General features: G+C 41.4%; 2 protein-coding genes across 9 annotated transcripts in view; both read right to left on the reverse strand.

The window, feature by feature from the left end:
- HMBOX1 (homeobox containing 1) overlaps positions 1-25,059 on the reverse strand; it is a 728,731-nt gene that overhangs the window by 207,036 nt on the left and 496,636 nt on the right. The gene's annotated exons all lie outside the window — the stretch shown is intronic.
- MSRA (methionine sulfoxide reductase A) overlaps positions 1-25,059 on the reverse strand; it is a 267,633-nt gene that overhangs the window by 83,853 nt on the left and 158,721 nt on the right. For 7 of the 8 annotated variants that reach the window (XM_048937484.1, XM_048937486.1, XM_048937481.1 and 4 more), the window contains one exon: positions 6,756-6,862. The exons of the other annotated variant lie outside the window; for it this stretch is intronic. In XM_048937484.1, coding sequence (XP_048793441.1) covers positions 6,756-6,862 — 107 coding nt within the window. The remainder of the gene's footprint in view (positions 1-6,755; positions 6,863-25,059) is intronic. 8 annotated transcript variants of the gene reach the window in all.

Below are 25,059 nucleotides of genomic sequence, written 5' to 3' on the forward strand. Positions count from 1 at the left end.
ACTCACTGGTGTTTTCATGTCAAAGAATCATCAAATGGAGTTGGAAGGGACCTTTACAGGCCATCTGGTCCAACTCCCCTGCACTGAGCAGGGACACCCACATCTCCATCAGTGCTTAGAGCCCATCCAGCCTGACCTTGGCTGTCTGCAAGGATGGGGCACCACCACCCCTCTGGGCAACCTATTGCCAGCACCCCACCACCATGCTCTATGTGTTTCAGTCTTTCAAAATAAAGTCATCTCAATGGTGATGAAGAAATGCAGTCAAAAGCATGTATTAGTCCTGAATGATCTTCCTGCTGCACAGTGACCGAATTTTCTGGGTGTAACAAGGAAGGCACATTTTCTGCAGTTTTAGGTAAACATGAAAAGAGTTTGCAACTGTTCACACAAAACCTCCTCAACTGCAGCTGAATGCAGCTTTCTCAGAGAGGGATGAACATAAAAAGGGTATCTCTGTAGCACAGATGAGTGATTACAAAATAAATAATGGCTTAGCTTATCAGATCAGGCTTGCTTATTTTCATAAGAACTACCAGCATCAATCAGGAATCAAGTAGCTACTATTCACTTCAGAGTGAAGCAAAGATAATTCGATACGTAAAGCTCTGAAATAGACATAATTTGAAGAGGAGTAAGCAGGTGTTATTTTTTTTATTGACTCTATTAGGCTGTTTTATTAACAACAACCTACTTTTTTTAAAGACCTATTTAATTCCTCTCTGCCAAAAAAAAAAAGTGAAAGCGTGCTCAATATTCACACAGAATGCTACAGAAAGCTCTGGCTGAATGTTGCACATTCACTCCACAAAGCATTCCTTCCTTCAACCAAAATTTAGCTCAGAACGGCTGGATCCTGCAGATCTGTAAATAGCATTTCCTTGCTTCAACAGATACAACCCCGACCAATTTGTTTGCTTGCTCACTATGCTGGCCAGAGAACTCCAGCTTCTAAATCTCTGTTCCTTTCTAGCATGTCAAATAGACACCACTTGGTTTTGCAGTCGAAGACTTGAGTGGTTTGCCACATCATTCCAGAGAGTGTTTATGAAAGCTTTTCTTACTCTGAAGAATGCATCCATCCCTCACAACCTGTTTTACACCTAGCAGAGTCCACATCTGAGAGAGCTCTGAGAGCTGCCATTGCAGTCATGGTGTAACAGCTTCCATTACAGTCATAATACATCAGCTTCTATTGTAGCCATGGTATATCACTTTCCATTATGGCCACGGTATATCAGTTTCCATTATAGCCATGAGAGACCAGAGTGTGCCTAAAATCAGCTAGCTAAATGTAATCAGATCAGATATTAGGAAAAATTTCTTCTCAGAAAGTGTGGTCAGGCATTGGAACAGGCTGCCCAGAGAGGTGGTGGGGTCACCATCCGTGGAGGTGTTCAAGGACCATGGAGATGTCTGTGGAGATGTAGATGGTCAGCAGGCATGGTGGGGTTGGGCTGGGGTTGGACTAGGAGATCTTAGATGTTTTCTTTTCTAATCTTAAAAATTCTATTTCACTCCATTCCATTAGCGTTCAGCACTATTTGAGTTGCCCTCAAAGTATCTCAGATACCTACACAGGACAGATACAGTACCCTAAGGAGTATGTGTGCCTCATGGGCTGGCAGCTGAAGGTTGGCCAAAACAACAACAAAAAGAATGAAAAAACACAGAAGCACAAATAGTTATATAAAGAAAGATGTTTCAAGTTCAGATGCTCCAATGTGTACACTTGTGAAACCAATAGGATCTGAAGTTATTGGTTGAGGAATTCCTTTCTCAGCTGCACGTGAGTAAATCACAAAATCCCAACACTGCAGGAGTTGGAAGGGGCCTCAAGAGATAACGGAGTCCAGCCCCCTGCTAATGCAGTTCCCTACAATAGGTCACCAGGTTGGCATCCAGATAGGTCTTGAATGACTCCATAGAAGGAGACTCCACCACCGCTCTGGGCAGCCTGTGCCAGTGCTGCATCACCCTTACTGTAAAGAAGTTCTTCCACATGTTTGTACAGAACTTCCTATGTACAAGTCTCAGGCCACTGCTCCTTGTTCTGTTGCTACACACCACCAAGAAGAGTCTGGCCTCATCCATTTGCCTCCCACCTCCCTTCAGATACTTATAAACACTGATCAGATCCATGGCACAACTGTATTAGGTCTTGTAGAGTGATGCCAAGAGGGAATTTTGTACCACGTATTAATTCTTTCATTGCTTGATTCAAAAATAAATTGTAGGTGTTTGGTCAAATTCATGCTTGTCACGCCAACTCATTTGCTAGATTAACTGAAAATAACACTTTGATGAAAAGCCAAGAAAAATGACTCTCACAGAGTTTCATTTATTTAATTAAGCATCTTCTTCAGTTCTTCATCAAAACATAGCTGCTAAGGTGAAGAAAAAGCTGCAGTACGGCTCAGCCTCTCCTCTCCACATCAGACCTCATTCCCTCCTGTCTGCAGCATTCAGTCCCAACATTTCCACACAGAGGATGTTCTCCAGACTGACAGACTGGGCAATTAGTTAATTCCACTTGCCTGGATCTTATCTATTTACACTAAATTATATTTTTTTAAAATTCAATCTCTTCATGTCTAGGTACAAGGCTTTTTGAATTCCTTAAAGATACCTGCAGGCCCCAAAGCAAACCATTAGCATTGTTTCTTTTTATTTTTTTTTTCTGTTTAACTCCAGTTTTGGTACAGTTCTTGCTTTATTTTGCTTTCTCAATCTTTTGACTAGCTGATTTAGATTGCAGAGAGGATTCCTATTAGTGTCACAATCTTTTCCAGCAGAGAAACTTTCCAAAATTATAGCCTTACAGCTCAAATCCTGAAAAGAATGCATTGTATTACTTCTAGCAGAGTTCCATCAAACAAAACTGAACAGTTACCTCTTTATTCATCTGTAACTCCTGTATGTTCCATAAAAAAACGAAAACAGTTCTATGGGGCTTCTATAAAGGCCACATTTTTAGCATTTTCATGAAACCTCAACGTTCCTATTCTTCTGCCTGTTCGAGCCCATATTAGTTTCTCAAGGTTACCACTATAAGAGCACATAACATCAGGACCTTATCACTGCTCACATCACATAACACCTCTGCCAAGAGCTCAGAATTCAGTTCATAATCATTCACAGAGAGGCCCTTTATTGCTGTGTGGGCTGCTCTTCTCCTACCAAATATCTGCTTTTGCAGCAAAGTAATAGACTTGCATTTTGCTCTCTGAGCACGTTGTTTATTCCCTGTGCTCTCCTATGTGAGGATGCAGAGATGTTCATTTTTGGGGGGTGCTACCTTAATATAAGTCAACTGCGGTGATGGGGCTCAATATATTCTTGGGGCCTGAAATCCCTGCATTAGGAGCTTGACAAAACAAATGTAGTCCCGTGGTTCAGAGAAAAAAAAAAGTAAATACAAAGTTTCATCCCACTAGTAATTTTGCTATTTGGATTACTGCCCAGATAAATCATTTGAAAACCAAATCCAACCTAGCAACTGTCTTGAAAATTGAGTAACCTCAGGTTCAACTGTATTAAAAAACTTCAGCTTCAGGCAAAACTGATGGAACAGCTCATTCACAGCATTTTCACCAAGCCCTGGCCCTCATTTTATGTTTTTCTTATTACGCATACGCAGTGCTACAATTTACCAGCAGCAGAACTGAATTGCCACTAGCTGACTCTGCCCACATGCATTCAGCTTCATTGACAGCTAAGGACGCATGGCTCAATGCATATTCATTGCTGGATTGCCATTTCTCAGCTGTTAAAACAGCTGCATGAACAGCAACAAGCTTCACAACTTAAAACAGATGTAGCCCTTACAGGATACTTGGGCTCAGGGATGACCACAGATCACATCAGCAGGCTGGTAGAAGCTGTGGACATGGTGCACTTATTGTGGTATTTTTGCACTCGAGCACGGCACTACCATAAGTGTGTAAGCTACATTAGCATTCAGTCTGTAGCACAAGTGTGCTTTTCTAACGTCTTCTGATCATTACCACTTACCACATGTAGGTTCACATCACAGAATGGTCTTGGGATGGATGAACCTAATTCCTTTGGATGGAGAGAGACCAGAAATGCACCACTAGTCCAGCTAATGGTACATGGGACCAAGCAATAGGTAATGAAAAACAAACCCTGAAATGCACATTGTGCATTTTAGGTCTTCGACACTGAGAATTTTGTTCGGCTCATCTGCTCTTCCCAGCCCAAACTGCACTCTAAAAGTAAAAAGAGCTGAATGCACCTATCTGGCTTTGGGCTAGCCTGCAAATCAGGCAGAAATTCATGACATAAATCTTGAAGTTGGGTAGTTTCTGTCCTCAGTGAACAAAACCAACTCCTTCGCAATAACTATCATTCCTCGCTTCAAAACAAACAAACAAAACACCTCAAGCAAACACGGAGTATTCTATTTGGAAGGCCATTCTCCATTCTCTTCTGGGTCATCAGCTGAAAAAAGGCATTCAAGACCACATACTTACACAATTATACATTGACAAATAAATAAACTACCCCATTTTTTGTTTGTTTGCAGGGCCAGAAAACCAAACGGTCATTCATACTGAGTAAACTCACTTATTGAGGTTACCATAGCTCTAATATTTATGAGGGACATGGCTAGTGGGTATGATGGGGATGGGTTAGGATTAGATTCCACGATCTTAGAGGTCTTTTTCCAACCTTAATGATTCTATGATTCTCAGATTCTAGTTCTTTCCCTATTTGGAACATTCAATGCTGACCATCATGGAAAATTCAAGTTTTATTCCATCCTTACTTTTTTTTAATCTGCCATTATCGGGTGTAAAGAAATGTACACCTGCCAGAAGAATTTGGCATTTGCTTTAAATTAGTGCAATAATAAGGAAACTGCATTTCCTTAAAGTAATGTAATGCAAGGCATTTAATATGAAAAGGGATTCCTGAACATACTGTTTGCTCAGTGTGTTTCCAATTCAACCATTTTACTGCTGCTGCAATCCCACAGTAGATAACACTGTAGATATTGTTGTTGATAACACGAGAAAATACTATGTAGAAACTGTATTTCCTCTAGGAATTTCAGTACATATTTGCTCTGGTTCCTTTGCTGGCAATACAGTCCCTTCCTTCCTCCTCCATTAGTGCAAAAATGAGCTCTACATGTGACCACTTACAGAGTTGCGCCTAATTACATAAATGCACTAATTATACAGACTTTTGAAATGGTGAGAGACTTCAAAGTAGGTAAATTTTATATTGTGCTATTAAGAAAATCTATTTGATGATGGAAAATTCTGTAATATCATATTGCAATCTCCTGCATTGTAATTTTGCTTTCAAGTCAGTATTAATTTAATGACAAATAACTGCAGAGAATAATAGATTTGGGAAAGCAAACTGAAAGCTGGAAGATTTAGAGTGAGACAGTGGTCAGCAGATGTTAATAAATGGGAACAAAAAACACTTTGGAAAAGTGATGGATCTCAGGTAACCAGTGAGTAGAAAGAAGTTCAGCATGATAAATATGAATACCAAGCCTTCAGAAACTGCTCTGCTAATAGATATACACCTGAAAGACTGATCGTCCCCATGCATTCAGCTACTCACAAGAAAACATATACGCCATTGAATATTTGATTTATATGCAGAGCTATCCCATTGCTAGGAACAAATTGCAGGTTAGTTATCTGTAGTTCATCCCTTCGCACACAAAATAATGCCAACAGTCCTGCAAACACAGATCAAGCTCAATCATCAACCAACGTCATGTATATGCTTATAAAAACCACATGCATATCCTTCCGTGCCTTGGTGCCTGCCTCTGATTGATACAGCATAACTCTTCAGAACAGATTTCTTTGTTTTAACATTAGATATTCACCAAATCCCCAAATCTTTAATAATGCTTACGTGGAATCGTAGCACAAATGAATGCATGAAAGCTCACAGTACCATTTAATAGTTTATCTGTCGCACCGATGCCCTAGGTGAATAATTTATTTCCTGTAAGTTACATGAAGTCATATTTTTTTGCAGCAGACACTGGATGTTGCCTTGCAGGACCACTAGACAGATCAGACAGAAATTATAATGCAGCAACACTAAAGGACACAGTAATCTCTCTGTCTTTCATTAAACCCAGGCCTATAATAGCTTGCATGGCAGGGGATAGACAGAATTCATCTTCACTGAAAAACAAGACTGTGTAAAGGAAAGGTAAATCAAATAATCATCCTTCTCTCACACATCGAAACAAACGGCCTTCTGAAGTCACTGAATGCCACATTTAAACAAAGGAATTTGGGGAATAAAAGCATCTCAGAACCAGCAGGTAGGAAATCCTAAGATCCCAAGTTGACATGCTGAGGAGGACTTTTCCCCAGAGTTCAAGAACTTTTGGGTCTGAGACACTGGCTTCACCCATCAGAGTATGGGGCTCAGATGCACTTCATTAGCTTTGAGGACACCCAGCTTTGCTCTGAGGAGCCCACATGAAAAAAGTCTCTGAAAGAAATTAAATTGTCTCTGTACAAGTAACTAAATACTTTATTTTTGCATCAAGTTGTCACGAACACAAACAAGCTTCTTCGTAACAACTGGAATTCAGAGCAAACAAGATTCAACTTCAGTATTAGAGTGAGGACCTCCAACATCAACACAGAGAAAGCATGCAGCACAAGAAGAGATGGGGTGCTGTGAGAAATTTCCTTGACCTCTGATCAACATGGGAAGCACTGCCACACTCTGCCCAACATTACCTTTTGATATTCTTCCTTAGATTTCAAGGCAGCTTCCATCTGTTCTGGGGAAAAGGTGTAGATGGCTGAACGATACTGAGTGCCAATGTCATTACCTTGCCGCATTCCTGGAGAAAGAAAATCACTCCATGAGGATCCTGCTCGTAAGTGAATGCGTTGCAACATGTGAGCCTAGCAGACTCAAATTTAGGACTTCCCATTCTCCTGGGTTACAACTGTCTCTCATGTGCATATTCCATAAGTGTTTTTAGAAAGACCAAGTGTTTCTTTAGTTGAACAGTCCAGAGCAGATTCAATTCTAATGCTTCCTTTGAAATGATGTGCAAATGAAATGTGAATATTTTACATTTTGGTAAATCACACAGTAGTCAAATACAGATGTAAAGCCTCAAATAATCAAGCTGCAGTTACTGTAATCAAGGTACTTTTAAAATATTTGCTTTGAACCATGCAAACGCTATAAATAAAACTTTGATTTTATCAAGTGCTTAAACATTTTCTTGTGCTGGAGGATTACATCTTAATGAGAGAAATATCCATGGAGACAACTACCCATTCTCTTCTATTCGTAAACCATCACCTGATAACCCTGATGCCTGAAACCCTGATAAAAACTAGCATGCACATACTGCTGAACCAAGTTTGGAGCAAAGTTATTAATTCACACCATCACCACCGTTACCTATGAAGAGAAGAAAGGATTCTTGTGAAGTCTGAACTCCAAAAAGGACTTTGGTAGAGGAACATGCTAAGAAGGTTGGGAGAACGTATGGATTTTAGAGTGAGCAACGCTTAGGAACAGCAACCCTTAAAGCTTTCTGGTGTCTGGCAGAAGTAGAAAATAACGGTATATATGAGCTCTCTACTAAATTCTATTTGCAACCCACATTTGATAATATGGATGGCAGAAGTATATAATACTTTTTATATTTAACATTATGAATAAAAAACCTAATTTTACACGCTCACTAAGTTCCAGAAACGACACCACAAATACATAACTTTGGTATAAGGATTAGCCCATTTACTGCTGATGCATGTGCTCTCATTTCAAAAACCCAGTTGCATGAATTTGCTCATGCACATATTTCCAAATTCAGAGCTAGACTCTACCTACAAAACTATAAAATAAAGGGTCCTATTCCCTTAAGCAGCGGCCCTGACACGGCTTGGCATGATGCAGTCATAGGGAGCTTCAGTGGACAAAGGCATTGCTGCCTTCCATCACTGTCCACTCCCATTCCCTCAGGCAGAAGTTCTGGAAGCCAGTTTTGCTATGGATCATTCCATAAATGCTTTAGCATCAAGCATTAAAGCTGATCTAGAACTGCAGTTTTGCAGTTTCAGTCTTTCATAACCTTGTTCCTCTCATGCGTTTGGAAAACAAACAAACAAACAAGCAAACAAAGAAACAAAAAGGCTTTTGCTTTTGATGTAACAAAACTTATTTATCGAACTTGAGTGAGTGAAAAACCCATCTCTGAAGCAGACTCAAAAAAGCTGATTATTCCCAAATGTCCAAATGTCTACAGCTCAAGACAAAGTGGAAATCATTAGGACTCATCTCTGGACTGTCCTACACTGCAGAAGTCCCTCTGAAGATCAGCATCAACATGTCAGGACTACAGAGAAAACGAGACGCAGAAATATCCTAAAAGATTCATTTGAACTAAAAGTCCATTCAGTAACCAACAACACTTACGAGTGAAATTGATTCTGAAAAATCCTATGGAGTTTTCACATTGTTTGGGTTAGGCTTTAAGCACTAAAATGTTACATTGCTACACATAATAACAACAACAACAACGTTCTTCATCATTACTTAATAGCAAGCTCTGCAGGGCACATAATATTTTCCTTGTTTATTTACAAGTTATTTTAGGATGGTAGAGAGTGACTACAAAGCCAGTGCTAAGGAATAGTTTGGCGTAAAATGAATCCAGGGCAGCTAAGCATTGGTTTTGCCAGGATATGTTAATGGTGATTTATGTTTGTACTTAAGCGTTGGCATTCTACAGATCTATTTATTGCTTAGCAAACCAATTGAGAACTGACTGGGGAGCAGATAGTAAAAATCTCTGTAAATGGACGATTGCTACCTGGTATGACAGTTTCTAGCATGCATATCAAGAGTGCATTATAGTATGAGTTCCTGTTCATGGTACTCTGAGTGAGAAGGTAAACAAGATCATTTGATATATGCACATGCAACCATTACATAGAGATAAGAAAGTGATCAGTTCAGTTAATTTATTGAAGAGGAGAACTGACTCTGATTTATAAATGCAAATAGGGAAGTAACCTCAAAGACAAGGCTCTTTAGTCTTGCCAAAACTGCATAATAAGATGGAGCAATTGAAAGCAAAAGAATTCAAAATCCAGACGGGAAATAAGACAACATCAAAATAGTGAAGAGCATTCATCATGTGAACACTGTATCAATACCCCTTCTTGACGGTTTCATAACAACTTGTACCTAAATCTATCATGATAAGTAGCTAACACATAATCTGCCAAAGCCACAGAGGTTACAAGATACTGAAATAAAACAAATTCCATGTGCACAGAATAATCAAGTACCACTGTTCCTATTGCTATTTGTTATTTGTTATTGCTATTTGTAATGTACTTCACACGTGCAAACTTACTTCTCAAAGGTCCATCATGGATTTTCTAAAACCCTCTGGCAACTCTTCCTTGTTGAGATTCACTAACTCAATGAGTAGCAAACAAGGCAGGAAATTCAATTTAGTAAACAACTGTGGTAGGATGATTGAGTTTAACTATCTTGTCTTTGTCTGAAAGAATTGCTACTAAATCAGAAATGATCTCTGCTTGGCGATCTAAAAATCTCACTGTGTCATCTCTAGTTACCTCTCCTTCCTTTGCTGGAATGTCATTCTTAGTTTGTCTGTCGTGCCACGCTGTCTCATTGTGTTCAAACAATACCACAGCTATGCACATTAGGCTTCAGATAGGAATGAGAAAATATGAATAATTAATTTAATAAAGATGCTAAAGTTATTGGAAGATACTGTGTGCTGCTCAATCAGAAGCTATTCATATCAGATTGTCAGCTTTGTTGCCACTTATTCCAGCTCCTCTGGACACATATTGGACTCCTCTTTTTAAGGGATGCAAATGATTTTTCTATTAATTCCAAATTGAAAAAGTGAATCAGGTTTGTGTAAATCCCCACACTGGAATAAGAAATAATTCCTAGAGAACATGCACCGAGCATCTTCAGTACAGTATGATCCTCTGCACAGAGGAAGGCTGATTGCCTCTAACTGTCCTTCTGCAAGATGCCTTACAGCCATTCTGTGTGCAAAACTTGCTAATGCAGGGACAGAATTTATGGTTGTTGCAAACTTTTTTCCTCAAGGATATAACACATGGGGTTCTGACCCTGTCAGTAGGGCCTGAACTTTCTCAGCTTTCAATCCAGTGTGACAGAACCGTAGAGGTGGGAAGGGAGCTCTGGAGATCATCTAGTCCAACCCCCTGCTAAAGCAGGTTCCCAGATGCCTGGTCTTTTATTCTGTAACATGTATGAAACATAGGGATGGTGTTGGTTCAGAGAAATTAAAGTTATTTACCTAAGATGTCAATTATATTGCAGTTTTCCAAAATTAAATTGAAGGTTTACTAAAGTGAACATTAAATCTACTCACAAAGCATTTGAAGCACTCTTTTGACACTCTCATTATTAGACATTGCTAATCACAAAGGGACAGGAATGAAGAAGATCCTGAGCAAGCTATTTGCCAGATCAACCTACATATGCAACTGTATGCAACAACAGCATTTAGAAGAATCTGCTGCAGAGTAGAAGAATTAACTGCAAGCTATACACATCCTGCAATCCACTGAAACTTCAAAAGAGGACCACTTTTTAATCCATACATTTTAATGAGATATCCATACTTGGCTATGGCCTTTCCTGACTCTCCTATTCCTTGTAAGCCCATCACAAACCTCTTCATATTGTTTTTTTGGGAGAGAACGATTGATTCTGCAACTGTACAATTTCAGATGTTTCCAATTTTTATGCAAACTTTCAGACACAACCATAAAACATAAGTGAAATAACTCTGTAATGACATATATTTAAAAGTAAATCTAGATAGCCAACTACTGAACTACATTCATCAACCAAACGATGCTCCAAAGACACTGTTTATGGAACAGTTTACATGCTGACACCTGAAGACATTTGTTCCTTCCATTTTTAAATCCTATGCCAGACCTAGGTGGATATTTTCATCCATCTGCCTCTTACAAGTACAGACATCTACTTAAGATTCTACAACGTTGGTGGTACCAACAGATCCAGACAGCAATTTTCACAGGTTTCTTATGCACCAATGTTAAGGTTTGTCACCTGTAGATTTTTGATTACCTACTGTTGTTTTCTTAGGAGCAATTAAAAGGAGCACTGGATTTGGGCTCTTTATAAACCTGTTGTAAGCATTAATACAGACCTGTAGAACAGCTGAGGTTAGAAGGGCTCTCTGGAGGCCATCTGTGGTCCAGCCTCTGCTCAAGCAGGGATGGACACCCACAGCAAGTTGCCCAGGACCATGTTTAGGCAGCTTTTGGACATCTCCAATGATAGAGACTCCATAACCTCTCTGGGTAACCTGTGTCAATGCTCTGTCACTGTCAGGAGGGCTTGTTCACTGTGAAGATCAGAAATTCTATGTTTAAAGACAACCCGGCAGAGTTTCAGGGGCTACCCAATGTCCCTGCTACGAAGCAGATGAAGCTACAACCTGGGTGATTTACCTGCTTCTTATCTGGTGCAAGAGGATGAAGAGTAGAGACAAGTCCTTGAGCTCCATGTTTGCTCCCACAGCACCCAGAACCCCTTTGGTCGGCCCAAAGTTTGCAAGATCACTCTGTTTCATCTGGCTGTAAGACAGTGACTGGCTAAAATGCAAATATCTGTCTCCCTGAGCAGGACATGAGGAACACATCCATCAGTAACAGGAACAAATACATCCTGGAGTCAAAAGGCTGGCACTTGCTGTTGATACCTGAGGCAAAGAAAACCAGCCTTCATGCTGAAGACAACACTAAAATTCTCCCATCAAAGGGATGTTTAGGTACAATGGCTGATTTTAGAACTGACAGACAAGCACAGAGTTTGCATTCCTCTGGCAAGACAGAAAATTACATGGTTTTGGATCAGGCTGCATGATGCCAAAGAGCACAAGCCCAAAGCCCAGTGCCTGGCATTAGCCAGTCTTTGTAAGCTCTTGTCTCTGGAGAACCAGGATGGATGAAGGCGTTTGGAGCTCTAAATGTATTTAAATCTTGGGCACGGATCATATTTAGGAATTTCACTTTGGCTGACCAAGCATCTCAGTGGTTCACAGTCTGGAGACTGGAGCTCTGGAGACCATAAAATTTCTCCACTGTGCCAGCAGAGATTAGAACACCAATTAATCAAGAAATGCCCCAAAGAGCTGACTGCTCTCAAAGAGCTTGCTCTGACCACCTCTGATAAGTAGGAGAAACAGAAATTTGTGAGCACAGGAATGGCAGCTGTAGTGTATGTAGAAAACAGTCAAAGAAATGACTCTAAATGACTCTTACCAACAATCTGATATCACCTGAAGCACCTGGGTAGTGCTTAGACTTAGTTTGGGTCTCCCATCTTTCCTCTGGTATCAAAGTAGCAAGTATCAGCTCTTCTTTGATTTGGATGATCAGAACACATGAAAGCATCCCTGCCTCTATGCAGCTGGTCAGTGCTTTCACTTCCACATTTTCTACACCTTGTGAAAGTTATTATGTATTCCTGGCCTAAGAGTTGCTCCTTTAAAGCAGCTGTCCTGCTATCACACCAAGCTTGAACTTGTATTGAGATGCTTCTTACGTGGTGCTTGTCCTTCCTCTCTAACTTCCGGGCATCTTATAGGCAGTAAGAAATAGGTAAACCCAAAGCATTAATAACAACATGTATTTCCCTTTTTTTTTTTCCTTTAGAAATGGAAAATTCCCTGCAAACATACAGAATCTTTCCAAACAGTGATTTTTGAGTATATTCCTATGGAGGAATGATGCAAAATATACTTTATTTCTTTCTAAATCAGGAATTTCTTCTGAAGACTCAACCTTCTAATGACTTAAAAGTAATACTTGTGCAACACTTCTTCTCTTCTCCCCATTTAAAAATAATAAAAGAAAGTAATGGCATCATTAGTCAACCGTGCTCTTCACAGAGTATCCCAAGCAAAATGGAGATAAATGACTGAGGTCTGTTACTGTCTTCTGTGTCACCTAGTGAAATTTTAAAGGGCAGTTCATAGCTCTTATTTTTATCTCTTTTTTTTTTTTCTTTTCCCTGAGATTTATAGGCTTTCCTGCAGCCGTCACTTATTTTCTTAGACCCACAGAAAGCTGATATACTGATTAGTCATTTTCTTTCCCCCAATCAATGCTTGCTGAATTAACACTAACATAACTCCTTCCTCCAGCTCATCATATAATTATTTAGTAAAAATCAATTGCGCCATGTCACCCTGGCTTGATGTCATCACTCACTGTAATGATTACATCCATACAGTTTAAAAGTTGCCAAGGGAAAGTAGAACTCTTTATGGCATATGATTAAAGGAGAAAAATGTTAATAGAAAAGAAGGTAGTGACTGCGCTGTGGATTGAGAGTTCTTGATGAATTTCAAGGTGCTGGAGCACGGGAAGGATAAATGAGATATGAAAGAGCTTCTTCAGAAGGTTACAATCCAATAATGAGTTTGTACACATTAAAGGGAACGTACTATCAATAGGAAACAAGCTTTCCAGAGCTTTCAGTACTGGAGTTTTTCAGTGTCAAGAAAGATACTGCAGTTCTGGTCTTTCCCATTTGGTTTGGGACCAAAGCTTTCCCTATAAATTCTGACTTGTATGTGTACTTACATGTGTACATGTGTTATCATGTCTACAATGTTTTTTAAATGAAAACATAAATATAGCTTCAGCTGCAAAAACGTCTGGTGACAGGCATTTTTTTTTCTTTAATCTTTATCAAGTCACAAGATTGCCAGGTTTTCTGGTGCATCTTTAAAGCTAAAATAGAATTGGGGATATGCTGGTGTAGGAAGGGGTCTTGTGGACATCTCTAGTCCAACCCTGCTCAAAGGAGTGTCAGTTCAAGCGGGCTTCCCATGATCTCATCCCATTCCATTCAGAATATCTCCAAGTATGAATGCATCACAGAATACTTCCTTAGGATTGCCAGCGCTGGTGTAAATGATCTTTGTCAAGAACAGCCTCTAAACACTCACTGGATGAAATAACAGAAGCTGTAGACTTAAAGAGAATCTTTTCTGACAACAGATTCATCATTAATGCCGCAGCATACCCCAAAGTATGGACACACAAGAGAACACCTTCATTTTTAGTGATAACATTCTGTGGGAATGGGATGAATTGCTGCCACGATTCATAATTTGATGCAACAAGAAACCTTCTCTATTCCCATCACTGATGGTCAACACACTGCTGCAACCAAAGCAAAGTAACAGTAGTATACTCACTGGGGATCTGTCTCTAATCTATTATCTTTCCTTATTTTTATAGCATTATTATTCTATAGCTACGAAGATTGCTTCTCAAGATAGTTCAAGCATTTTACACAATTAGAAAGTCCGAAAGAAGGCTTTGAAAGAGAATCACAGAATCATAGAATGCATTGGATTGGAAGGGTTCTCAAGGATGATGAAGCTCCAACCCCCTGCCACACGCAGGGCCACCAACCTCCACATTTCATAGCAGCCCAGGCTGCCCAGGGCCCCATCCAACCTGAACACCTCCAGGGATGGACGGGGCATCCACAGCCTCTCTGGGCAGCTGTTCCAGTACCTCACTGCTCTCTCTGTAAAGAACTTCCCCCTGACATCCAACCTAAATCTTCCCTCCTTCAACTTAAAACCATTTCCCCTTGTCAGGATTTCCCTGTATGCTTAATTATTATTTAAATCAGACATAACATTGTTTGAATGCATTTTTGAATGCTCTTTGACCTGTGAATGAAATGGATGATCTAACTGAGCCCATGTAAAACCACAGTTTAATTATTAACGAGTGTCACAACGAATTGAATGCTACTGGAGGACAGGAACTTTAATCCATTTCTAATTATTAATTGATAATACACCTTTACCACTAGTGCACAGAACAGGCAAGTGGAATGGAGAGTGTATGTGCGAGTCATCCTTCATGGCAGACAAATTTTTTTGCTTAACTGTCATTAAAAGTTATATGGTTAGTTTTTGAAAGGTTTTAGACTTCTGTCATAAACAGACATTAGGCTCCATCAGAGATGCCTTCTCTTAAAAATCTTTCTCAGGGCTGGATGAAGTTGTGGCAGGAGTGAAAGCCATAACTTTTAGCAATTCTTGATGTAACTGATGCAGCTGGAATTAAGCTTCCAGGCTTAGACAACCAAAAACTGACCACACACACATGGCTGAGGTGAGTCCACCATGTTACTAGATCTCCATTATCAGCCATGGAAGCTCCATGGAAATATCTATATCTATGTGGCTCTAATTCAAGCTTTATTCCACCTGACATGTCTATGCTGGCCAGGGAAATCCAACCTAAGTTGGTAGTATTCAACACCAAATAAATGCATGGAGCAGAGATATCTGCAAAAGCCTGGAGGACATGATGTGAGGCATATGGGAGCCCCACATTTTCTAAAGCACTGCTGACAGGCAGAATGCACACAGGTTCTGGTGTGGCAAAAGATATCTCTGTTTAGACATCTGAGTTGGGCCATCATTGCCCCGTTCTTCATGGACTCACACTGCTGTAATGCTTACAAAAAGCTGAACAACTACTGATAAAGTGAGCAAATATAACTAAGAAATGCAGAAATTCTGATCGGGAATTAGCTCAGCAGAGCTCAGCAGTGGGATCTCACAGATTCGTTATTGTTCTCTTCATGTGCCTTCTCCTTTCTCTTCCAAATCTCTTCTAATCTAAACCTGCTATGATCCGCTAGGTGTTACTGCAGTAGTAATAAAAATAATTAGAGATAATAAAAATTACAGTGTTGTCATTTGCTTTTATCAGCAGATAAACTCATGGGACACTGCTCTCTTAAAATACAGACAAGTATGCTCTTATAAATATGCAAGAGAAAATTGCAAGCAGAGAAAAACAGTCATTCACTGAAAATACTGTTGTTTAGAATAGAGTCGGCTTTGACCTCTTGTACCTAATTATACATGAAAACAAAGATTAAAAGCCTACTAATAATCACCATAAACTATGATTAATGATACCACGCTTCAGTGCCGCGGATTTCTAGACCCAAGTGCAGTAAATTCACAAGTGGGTTACTTGAAGAAGAAAAGAAATGTTTGGTTTCATTTTGTTCTAATTTTGTTTAATTGTACAAACATTGGAACCGTTCATCACAAAATTCTGCAGGAAAAAGGCCATAGTTTACCCTTTTCTAATACTGTAAATGCAAATGCAGAAGTAGCTGCCATTATTCACACCGCATGCACTTTGATTCCTTTGAAATTTGAATGCTAATGATGACACTCAAACATTGAGAAGTCCAAATGTTCCTTAAGAACTCACTGAACAAATAAGCAAACTTGAATTAAAACGAATATTCCCTTACTCTTCCTTTCCTCCTCCCCTCTGTTACAATCACATCTACGCTGCAATTGTGAACTGATGCAGAAGGGATCTCAAGGAATCATAGAATGGCTTGGGTCAGAAGGAACCTCAAGGATCATCAAGCCCCAACCACCAAGGAAACTTGTAAGAGAACAGATGCATTTTCCAAAATTGTTCTTAGCAGATATAGAAATCATAAACAAATGGAATTCCTTCAGGTGAGTGGTAGATGCATGTTTTCTGTGGCATAACAGTCACCACATTACCCTCAATGGAATAAAAGACTAATACCACGGCCTTTCTTATCTTCAAGGTACCATTTTACTTAGCAATACTGAAAGTTTGCTTTTAGTAGTTCTGGAAAACTGGATAACACATTGTTGTCATAAATGAAAGAAATAAACCACTAGTAGTTTAAAGCGAAGAAGAAATCAGAACCCAGATGGAATTTTGCCCTTGAGCCAGAACTGCTTCACTTCATAATGCAAATTCTTCAGCAATCTCAGCAAGCACAACACTGGCTAATGCTTCCCTTCATTAAAAAAGATGCAAAGTCAAATCTCAGCTTCTCACTGTGCCATGGAAAACAACAGCTACTAAACTAGAAATTTAGGTCAGAAAAAGTCTATTCTAATTTATACGGATAAAAAGAGTATAATATGCAAATAAGGTCATGTCAGCTGAAGTTCCTGGGGACGCAAAACAGCCTTATAATAAGTATTTTTAATGCGTATTTTGTTCTGGAGGAAGGACAAAAAATGGGAACAGCACATCATTAGGCATTTCAGTTCCTGAAAGAAAAGAAGTTGCATTCTCAAAGTGCAACAGTAGTGAAGCATTACTGACAAAGAGTATTTTTGTTACTTGCTTCGCAAAAAGTATAGACCACAGATATGTATGAAGAGATTATGGACAGGAGACCACTAAATTGGTTGCTGGAGGGATGGCTAGACACCAGACAAATATGTCCCAACAGTGAGATTTCATAGGATCATAAAATAGCTGGTGGACCATAAAGGACCTCAAGGATCACAAATGGCCTGGGTTGGAAGGGACCTCAAGGATCATGAAGCTCCAACCCCCTGCCACATGCAGGGCCACCAACCTCCACATTTCATAGCAGCCCAGGCTGCCCAGGGCCCCATCCAACCTGGCCTTGAACACCTCCAGGGATGGACGGGGCATCCACAGCCTCTCTGGGCAGCTGTTCCAGCACCTCACCACTCTCATAGTGGTGAGGTGAGGTACTGACATCACTTCTCGCTGACATCCAACCTCAATCTTTCCTCCTTCAACTTAAACCATTTCCCCTTGTCCTGCTGTTACCAACCCTTTCAGAGAGTTGATTCCCCTCCTGTTTGTAGGCTCCCTTTAGGTACTGAAGGCTGCAATGAGGTCACCCCACAGCCTTCTCTTCTCCAGGCTGAACAAGCCCAGCTCCCTGTCTTTGTAGGGGAGGTGCTCCAGTCCCCTGATCATCTTTGTGGCTCCTCTGGACCCTCTCCAACAGCTCCCTGTCTTTCTTGTACTGGGGGCTCCAGACCCGGACACAGTACTCCAGATGGGGCCTCACAAGAGCAGAATAGAGAGAGATAATCACCTCCCTGTCCCTGCTGGCCACCCCTCTGCTGATGGAGCCCAGGACACCATTTGCTTTCCGAGCAGCAAGAGCACACTGCTGGCTCATGTTAAGCTTTTCATCCATCAGGACCCCCAGGTCCTTCTCTGCAGGGCTGCTCTCAAGGACCGCTCCTTCCAGTCTGTATGGATGCCTGGGATTCCTCAAGCCCAAGTGCCAAACTCTGCACTTTGCTGTGTTGAACCTCATCAGTTTCACCCAGGCCCACCTTTCTAGCCTCTTGAGGTCCCTCTGCATGGCATCCCTTCCTTCCACCATGTCAACCGCACCACTCAGCCTGGTGCTGTCAGCAAACTTTCTGAGGATGCACTCGATTCCATAGTTCATGTTACTGATGAAGATGTTACAGAGCACCGGTCCCAACACAGAGCCCTGGGGGACGCCGCTCATTACCGGCCTCCACCTGGACACAGAGCCATTGATGACCACCCTCTGTCTGCAGCCTTTCAACCAGTTTCTTATCCCTCAAGTGGTCCACCCATCAAATCCACATCCCTCCAATTTGGAGATAAGGATGTGGTGGGGGACCGTGTCAAAGGCCTTGCCCAAGTCCAGGTAAGTGACATCAGTCACCTTTCCCTTGTCCACCGATGTCGTCACTCCATCACTGAAGGCCACCAGATTGGTTAAGCATGACCTTCCTCTGGTGAAGCCGTGCTGGCTGTCTCAGATCACACACTCATTCCTCATGTGGTCAAGCATGTCATCCAGGAGGATCTCTTCCATCACCTTCCCAGGCACAGAGATGAGACTCACTGGCCTGTAGTTCCCCAGGTCCTCCTTGCTCCCTTTCTTGTAAATGGGAGTGATGTCACCCTTCCTCCAGTCACCCAGGACCTCACCTGACAGCCACGACTTTTCAAATATGATGGAGAGCGGCTCGGCAACCACCTCAGCCAGCTCCTTCAGAACCCTGGGATGCAGCCATCCGGCCCATAGACCTGTACACATTCAGTCTCATGAGATGGTCTCGGACTTGTTCTGCCCTTACAGTGAGGGGGATTTACTGCCCTGGTCCCCACCCAGAGGTTTAGGGATGCAGGGCTCAGGGACATGAGAAATACTGGAATCCTGGCCACCAGTGAAGACCGAGGCAAAGAACTCATTCAGTACCTCAGCCATTTCTTCATCCATTGAAGCTGGTTCTCCCTTTACATTTACCAAAGGAGGCACACGAGCTTTGACCCCTCTGACCTCCCTGTATTCTTCCCAGGTGACACAGTCTTGCTTCCAGAGCTTGTACGCACCTTCCTTTGCCCTCAGTGTGCCCAGCAGGTCCTTGCTGAGCCATGCCAGTTTCCTACCTCCTCTGCCCGCTTTCTTATTCATAGGATTGGAGGGCTCTTGTGCTCTCACAATGGCATCCTTGAAGAGTAGCCAGCTCTCTTCAATATCTTTGTCTTTAAAGACAGCATCCCGGGGAATCTTGGCCAACAGTCCATTGAGCACCTTAAAGTTTGCTCTTCCAAAGTTCAGGGTCCTGACACCACTCTTTGCCAGGCCCACATCCCTTGAGATCACGAACTTAACCAGGGCGTGCTCACTGCAGCCCAGGCTGCCTCCAACCTTAATCTCCATAATCTCCATAAATCTCCAACCCCCTGCCACATGCAGGGCCACCAACCTCCACCAGACCAGGCTGCCCAGGGCCCCATCCAACTTGGCCTTGAACACTTCCAGAGACGGGGATCCACAGCCTCTCTGGGCAGCCTGTTTCAGCATCTCACGACTCATTTGGTAAAGAACTTCCCCCTGAGACCCAATCTAAACCTTCCTTCCTTGAGGTAAGAGCAGAAATTAGAATACATTCCATATTCCCACTGTTGAGTATCCAGTCCTGCATGAACCAATATACATTTATCATCACTGAGTATCAGTACATCAATTTCCACGGCTTTTTCGATTTATCAACCCAGAGCTGGGTTTTATTCCTTTCCTCCAAGAGCCTACTGGCATCGTCTTTACCACAGATTTAATTAGTATCCTCTCCACTATATCTTCTAAGTCATTAATGAAAATATTGAAGAATATGGGACCAGGAATGGCTCCCGAGGGGGTCTGTAATTATATTTTGAATATATTTAATGTGCCTGGTGACAATAGGTTTGTGTTTCTGCTGCTTGTGATAATGCTGAAACTATCAGGGCTTTTAATTACATCTGAAGTAGATGGCAAAGGTGTTTGTGCATCAATCTGAGACTCGAAGATTTCATTCAAATTATAAAGGGAAGAGATTCACAGAAATAAAAAAAAAGTCAAAAATGAATATATTTTACATGGAGAGATTTTTTTCCCCTTCAATCTCTAAATCAAGTTACAGGCCTGTAGCAGAATACATAATGTTAGTTTAGGGTCGCTGCAGCATTTTTTATGTGTACAGCTGTTCTTCCACTGGTGTAAGTAGACACATCTGCTCATTAGCAATACAATGTCATTTCCAGTGTCTAATTTTAATTATTTGCAGATGATAGATTCCTTATGTGATGTCTAAAAAAAGTACAGTCCTTCAAAACTGGTGAGAAATAAATATACCCTCTGCAACTAAAACGGGTCAGCACAACGAAAACCAGATATTAATCTGGAGAATTCATGTATCAGCACTAAGGCTAAATGCCAAACTGTTTGGAAGGTCACAGGGAGGAGAAACAGCTCATACATCTCTTCTTTATCGTGGATACACAAGACTTATGGACTAAGAGATGTTCTGAATGAATCTGGCAGGTGATGAGTTTGTTGTAGTACAGATGGTCCTTAACTGCTGGAAAAATATCAGTTCTGCTTACATTTCCTGGACAAACACAGGCAAGATAAGGACTTCTTCATGACAGAAAGGACGAATGAGATTACTTACCGCTAGCTTTGGTTTTCTGTATACTCAAGGAATGAGTAGAAGTCATTTTCTAGAAGCTCTTAGGCAGCGATGGCCATGGCTATCTTTGCCCTACACCCTTGTGTCAGAGGGCTGCTAAGGCCATTGGGCCGTGCCTTCCCCTCAGCTCCTTCAGCTACCACAAATACAAACAGAAGCCAGAAGCAGCAATGAAAGACAATAGGATTTGTGTACAGAGAGAGAATTGAGAACTGTCGTAGCTGGGAAGCACTGGATACTCTTGATAAATACAAGGAGCAGAACTACCGAAACAAGCATAAAGTTTTCAAGAGAGGAAGGTGCTAAAGGAGATGAGTGGATTTTTCATTTGCTCCAGGTATGTTTTCAAAAGGAGGGAACAGTATTTGGGATTTTTTTCTGCTAAGAAGAAATGTATGACTATTGATGTGGCTCTGAGGGACATGGGGTAGCAGGCATAAGGGCGACTGGGTGATTGGTTGGACTTGATGACCCTAGTGGTCTTCTCCAACCTGAATGATTCTGTGATTCCACGATTTTATGAAAGCAACAAAGAATCATCCTTTAAAGCTGCCTCTGATTGAGCTGAAATCTTTAACACATGTAAGACTTCAATCTTCCAAAAGATCAACATAATTATGAATAGCACCATGCTTAACAGCCATCCTGCTTGCACCATGACAAACTGATTCCTCCAATATTATAAAGATGTTTCCAGAGACTTGGAGAAATTGTTTCTGACTCCCCTCAGAGTAGTCAAACTCTCTGATTAGATAAAATATGACATTTTCTTCCCTGAACATAAGTAAAGTTGGGTTTCCCAACTGGCTCACACATTGGCAGGCACTGCTGGTGCCAGAAGGGCAGTTTCACTGGCAGTTGTGCTTCTGGCAATGAAAGTCCAGGCTCAAAGCTATATTTTAGTTCATGCAGGGTTACTTTTCAGCTTGATCAGAGAATTTTTTTGTGGCTTTCAGTGTCAGCACGAAGAAAGACGTGGCATCCTCCAGACAGGTCAAAAACTAGCTTCCAGAAAACGTGAAAACAGGCTGAGGCACAACACAAACTGATGGGCTGAAAATGGACACACAGAATGGAGGTGCCAGCAAATCCATTGTAAGGATGCAATTCGGAGGAGATGGCTCTAAGAAAGGCACCTTTGGTGCAAAAACAGGGCAGTACGGAATCTGCTCTGTGCCTCTGTAAGTCTACAAAGCAATGCACAAAGCAGACAGCTGTAGGACTCTCCAGCAGTATTTTTAGCATAGGACATTCACCCTCTTTTGCTGTATCAGCCACAAAGAAGCAACCACCTCAAGCACTTCTAGAGTTGTGTAGAGCATTCCCGTTATGGATAAGATTATTCCTAGGAGAGAAGGAATGGTGATCTGTGCAGTAGAGGCTGAACAGAGATGACAACCATATGCCACTTGGCAGAATTCGAGGGTTTGTTGCTTTTTCAGTATCCCGAATGTAATGAATTATAAAATAGAGCCTAAATTAATAGTCAAGGAGGACTTTATCAGGGCCCCACACTTAGGAGATGCTCATATGGGAGAATCTCTTTCAACTCACAGGCTGTTTGACTGATCAAAGGTTCTTGCTTTTCAGTAGTCTTCTGTATAATACTCAGACTCAAGAGCTCCATGAAACAAGAGCCAGGCTGCCTCCCAGAGAAACCTTGAATCCCAGTGAGATGTCTGCCTCATCTTGAAGGCAGGAGGTCCAACTGCTTGGAAAGCAGGAACTTCTGCATATTAATATGCTTTTTCAACAATGAATGATAGGACTGCCCATCTGTATCCTTTAGCAAGTTGGTGCCAACTAGATCGATACTTGAAAGATCCTTAATTGCAAGTGAATCTGAAACAATACAAGTGAATATTTCCATATTTGATGCTTAATGGCACTGGGACAACCAGACCAGTCCATTGTTTCGCTGGGGGATACGAGGGCTTAAATGGCATTAACCCGACTTCTGGGGGAAAGATAAGGCAGTGCCACAGACAAAGCTTTTGTATTTCTGAGTGAGCATTATACTCAGAAAGTCCAGCACTTGCTGGCTGTATGAGACACTGGATTCATCCAAGGAGTGTGCTGAATTTCATGAATAAGAAATCTTTCTAATTTAACTGCTTAGTAAAAGCCTTCCTTTTGACAGACTGAGCTGCATTCCCACAAGGCTGGCTAAATAAGACTTTGCTCATAGCTGAATTTCAGGAAAGAAGAAAAATATCACAGGTCAGGGAGATAATTCTCACTTTGTATCTTTACAGAAAACCACATTTCTCATAGCAAGATAAAAGCAGGGAGCGGGGTGCAAAAAAGATGAAGAAATAATTCCACCTTACCAAGCTTCTAGTGCTAACTGCCACAACTTGAAAAAGATACACAGCATACCATCCCTATCCCACAGGACAAAGAAACTTGAAATTGGGCACTAGTGGTTTAGTTTTTCTCAAATCAAGAAAGGCTATAGAGATGCAGCGAGCTTTGCAGAGACACTGAACAGAGTTTAGCATTAAGCAATCATAAAAATACATAGGTAAAGCAATCTGCCCACATCAGCCTTGTCTGGAACACAAGAAGGCTTCAGTGACTGCCATCATCTCTGCAGGTAAAGTGATGCTCTTGCTTTTTGCAAATTATTACAAAAGAACCACTTGGAACTTCTACTGAGTCAAGCTAGGATGAATCATAGAATCATAGAATCACAGCATGGCCTTGGTTGCAAAGGCCCACAGTGCTCATCCAGTTCCAACCCCCTGCTGTGTGCAGGTCACCAACCAGCAGCCCAGGCTGCCCAGAGCCACATCCAGCCTGGCCTTGAATGCCTGCAGGGATGGGGCATCCACAGTCTCCTTGGGCAACCTGTTCCAGTGCCTCACCACCCTCTGGGTGAAAAACTTCCTCCTAATGAAGGCTTAGCTGTGTTTATACCAGGCACCACAGAGCCACACAGATTCCTGAGGTAGCTGTGAATGACTTGGGTATGCACACTGCAGCATCATGCAGAGATATTAGCTTACATCCCAGAAGGAATACGGTCACATTAGTGTGGCTCTGTGCCCGGGCTAATTAGGTGATGTTTCCTCAGTTGCCAGAAATCAAGAAGTGAATCATACATCTGCCAGCATCCAACCTTCTTCCGAAAGCACTGACTGGAACTATTCTGAACCTCAGTTATGTGAGGATGTAAAGTGAATACAAAGATATTATTATTATTATTTTGTTTTAAAGTCAGAAGGAATCTTAAGTTCATTTACCACAACTACTATATTATGCCCAGTACTCGTACTTCAGCCAACCTAATGCACTGAAGCTTTTTAGAGACCAAGCTATTGCATCTGTGCCACATGCAGTGACCAACCAAACACAGTCCAAGGCAAGACTACAGCAGTGGCAGAGAATTGGTTAGGTGGTAGTTTCCCTGAGTATATCAACAGAGATCCATTCCTCATGCTGCTCTGGAAGGCTAGGATCCTAGCTCTGGCAATTGGGATGAATCCAATGGATGAGTAAAACACAAAGAGGCCAGGTTATGGCCAATCGCTGACAATCCAAATTAAAAAGAACAAAACTAGAACTAACCAGTGGTAGGATGGGGTAAAATTCCTTACTGAAACCTACAAGCAAACCACAAAGGCCCTGAAGAATGATGTGAAGACAGGTATAGCCTCAGAGCTAGTGTTTCAAGGATGGTGAAAGCACATCATTCTGATCACAAACAGAAAGGAAGGGGTTGATCAAGGAGGCACATAAATCAGCACATCCCAGTACATGCCATTGCCACCACACATAGGCAGAGCTTCTCAGGAGTTGAATCGAGCTCCTCTTTCAAACGATAAATGATCTCATTTTAAAGTCTTGAAATGACAGTGATGGAAAAAGAAACCAGTGCTTAATTACACTGCAAGCTGCAAAATTATTTCATTCCAAGGTGAAACTTCTCAAACTTGAATGTCCAGCTATTGGATTTTGTCATGGTCCATCAGTGGTTGGACTGTCAATCTCACAATGATGTTTGACATTTGAAGGTGTCCTTTTCCTGTTCTATAATCCTTGGTAGGTCAACACAGAAACCACATGAAATTTTTCAAAGAAAGGCAACAAAGCAGTGAAGAGACTGGAACATAGACCCTAAGTGTTAGGAGGAGTGGATGAGTGCA

Source organism: Lagopus muta, chromosome 2 (assembly GCF_023343835.1).
Source record: "Lagopus muta isolate bLagMut1 chromosome 2, bLagMut1 primary, whole genome shotgun sequence".
NCBI classification, from domain to species: Eukaryota; Metazoa; Chordata; class Aves; order Galliformes; family Phasianidae; genus Lagopus; species Lagopus muta.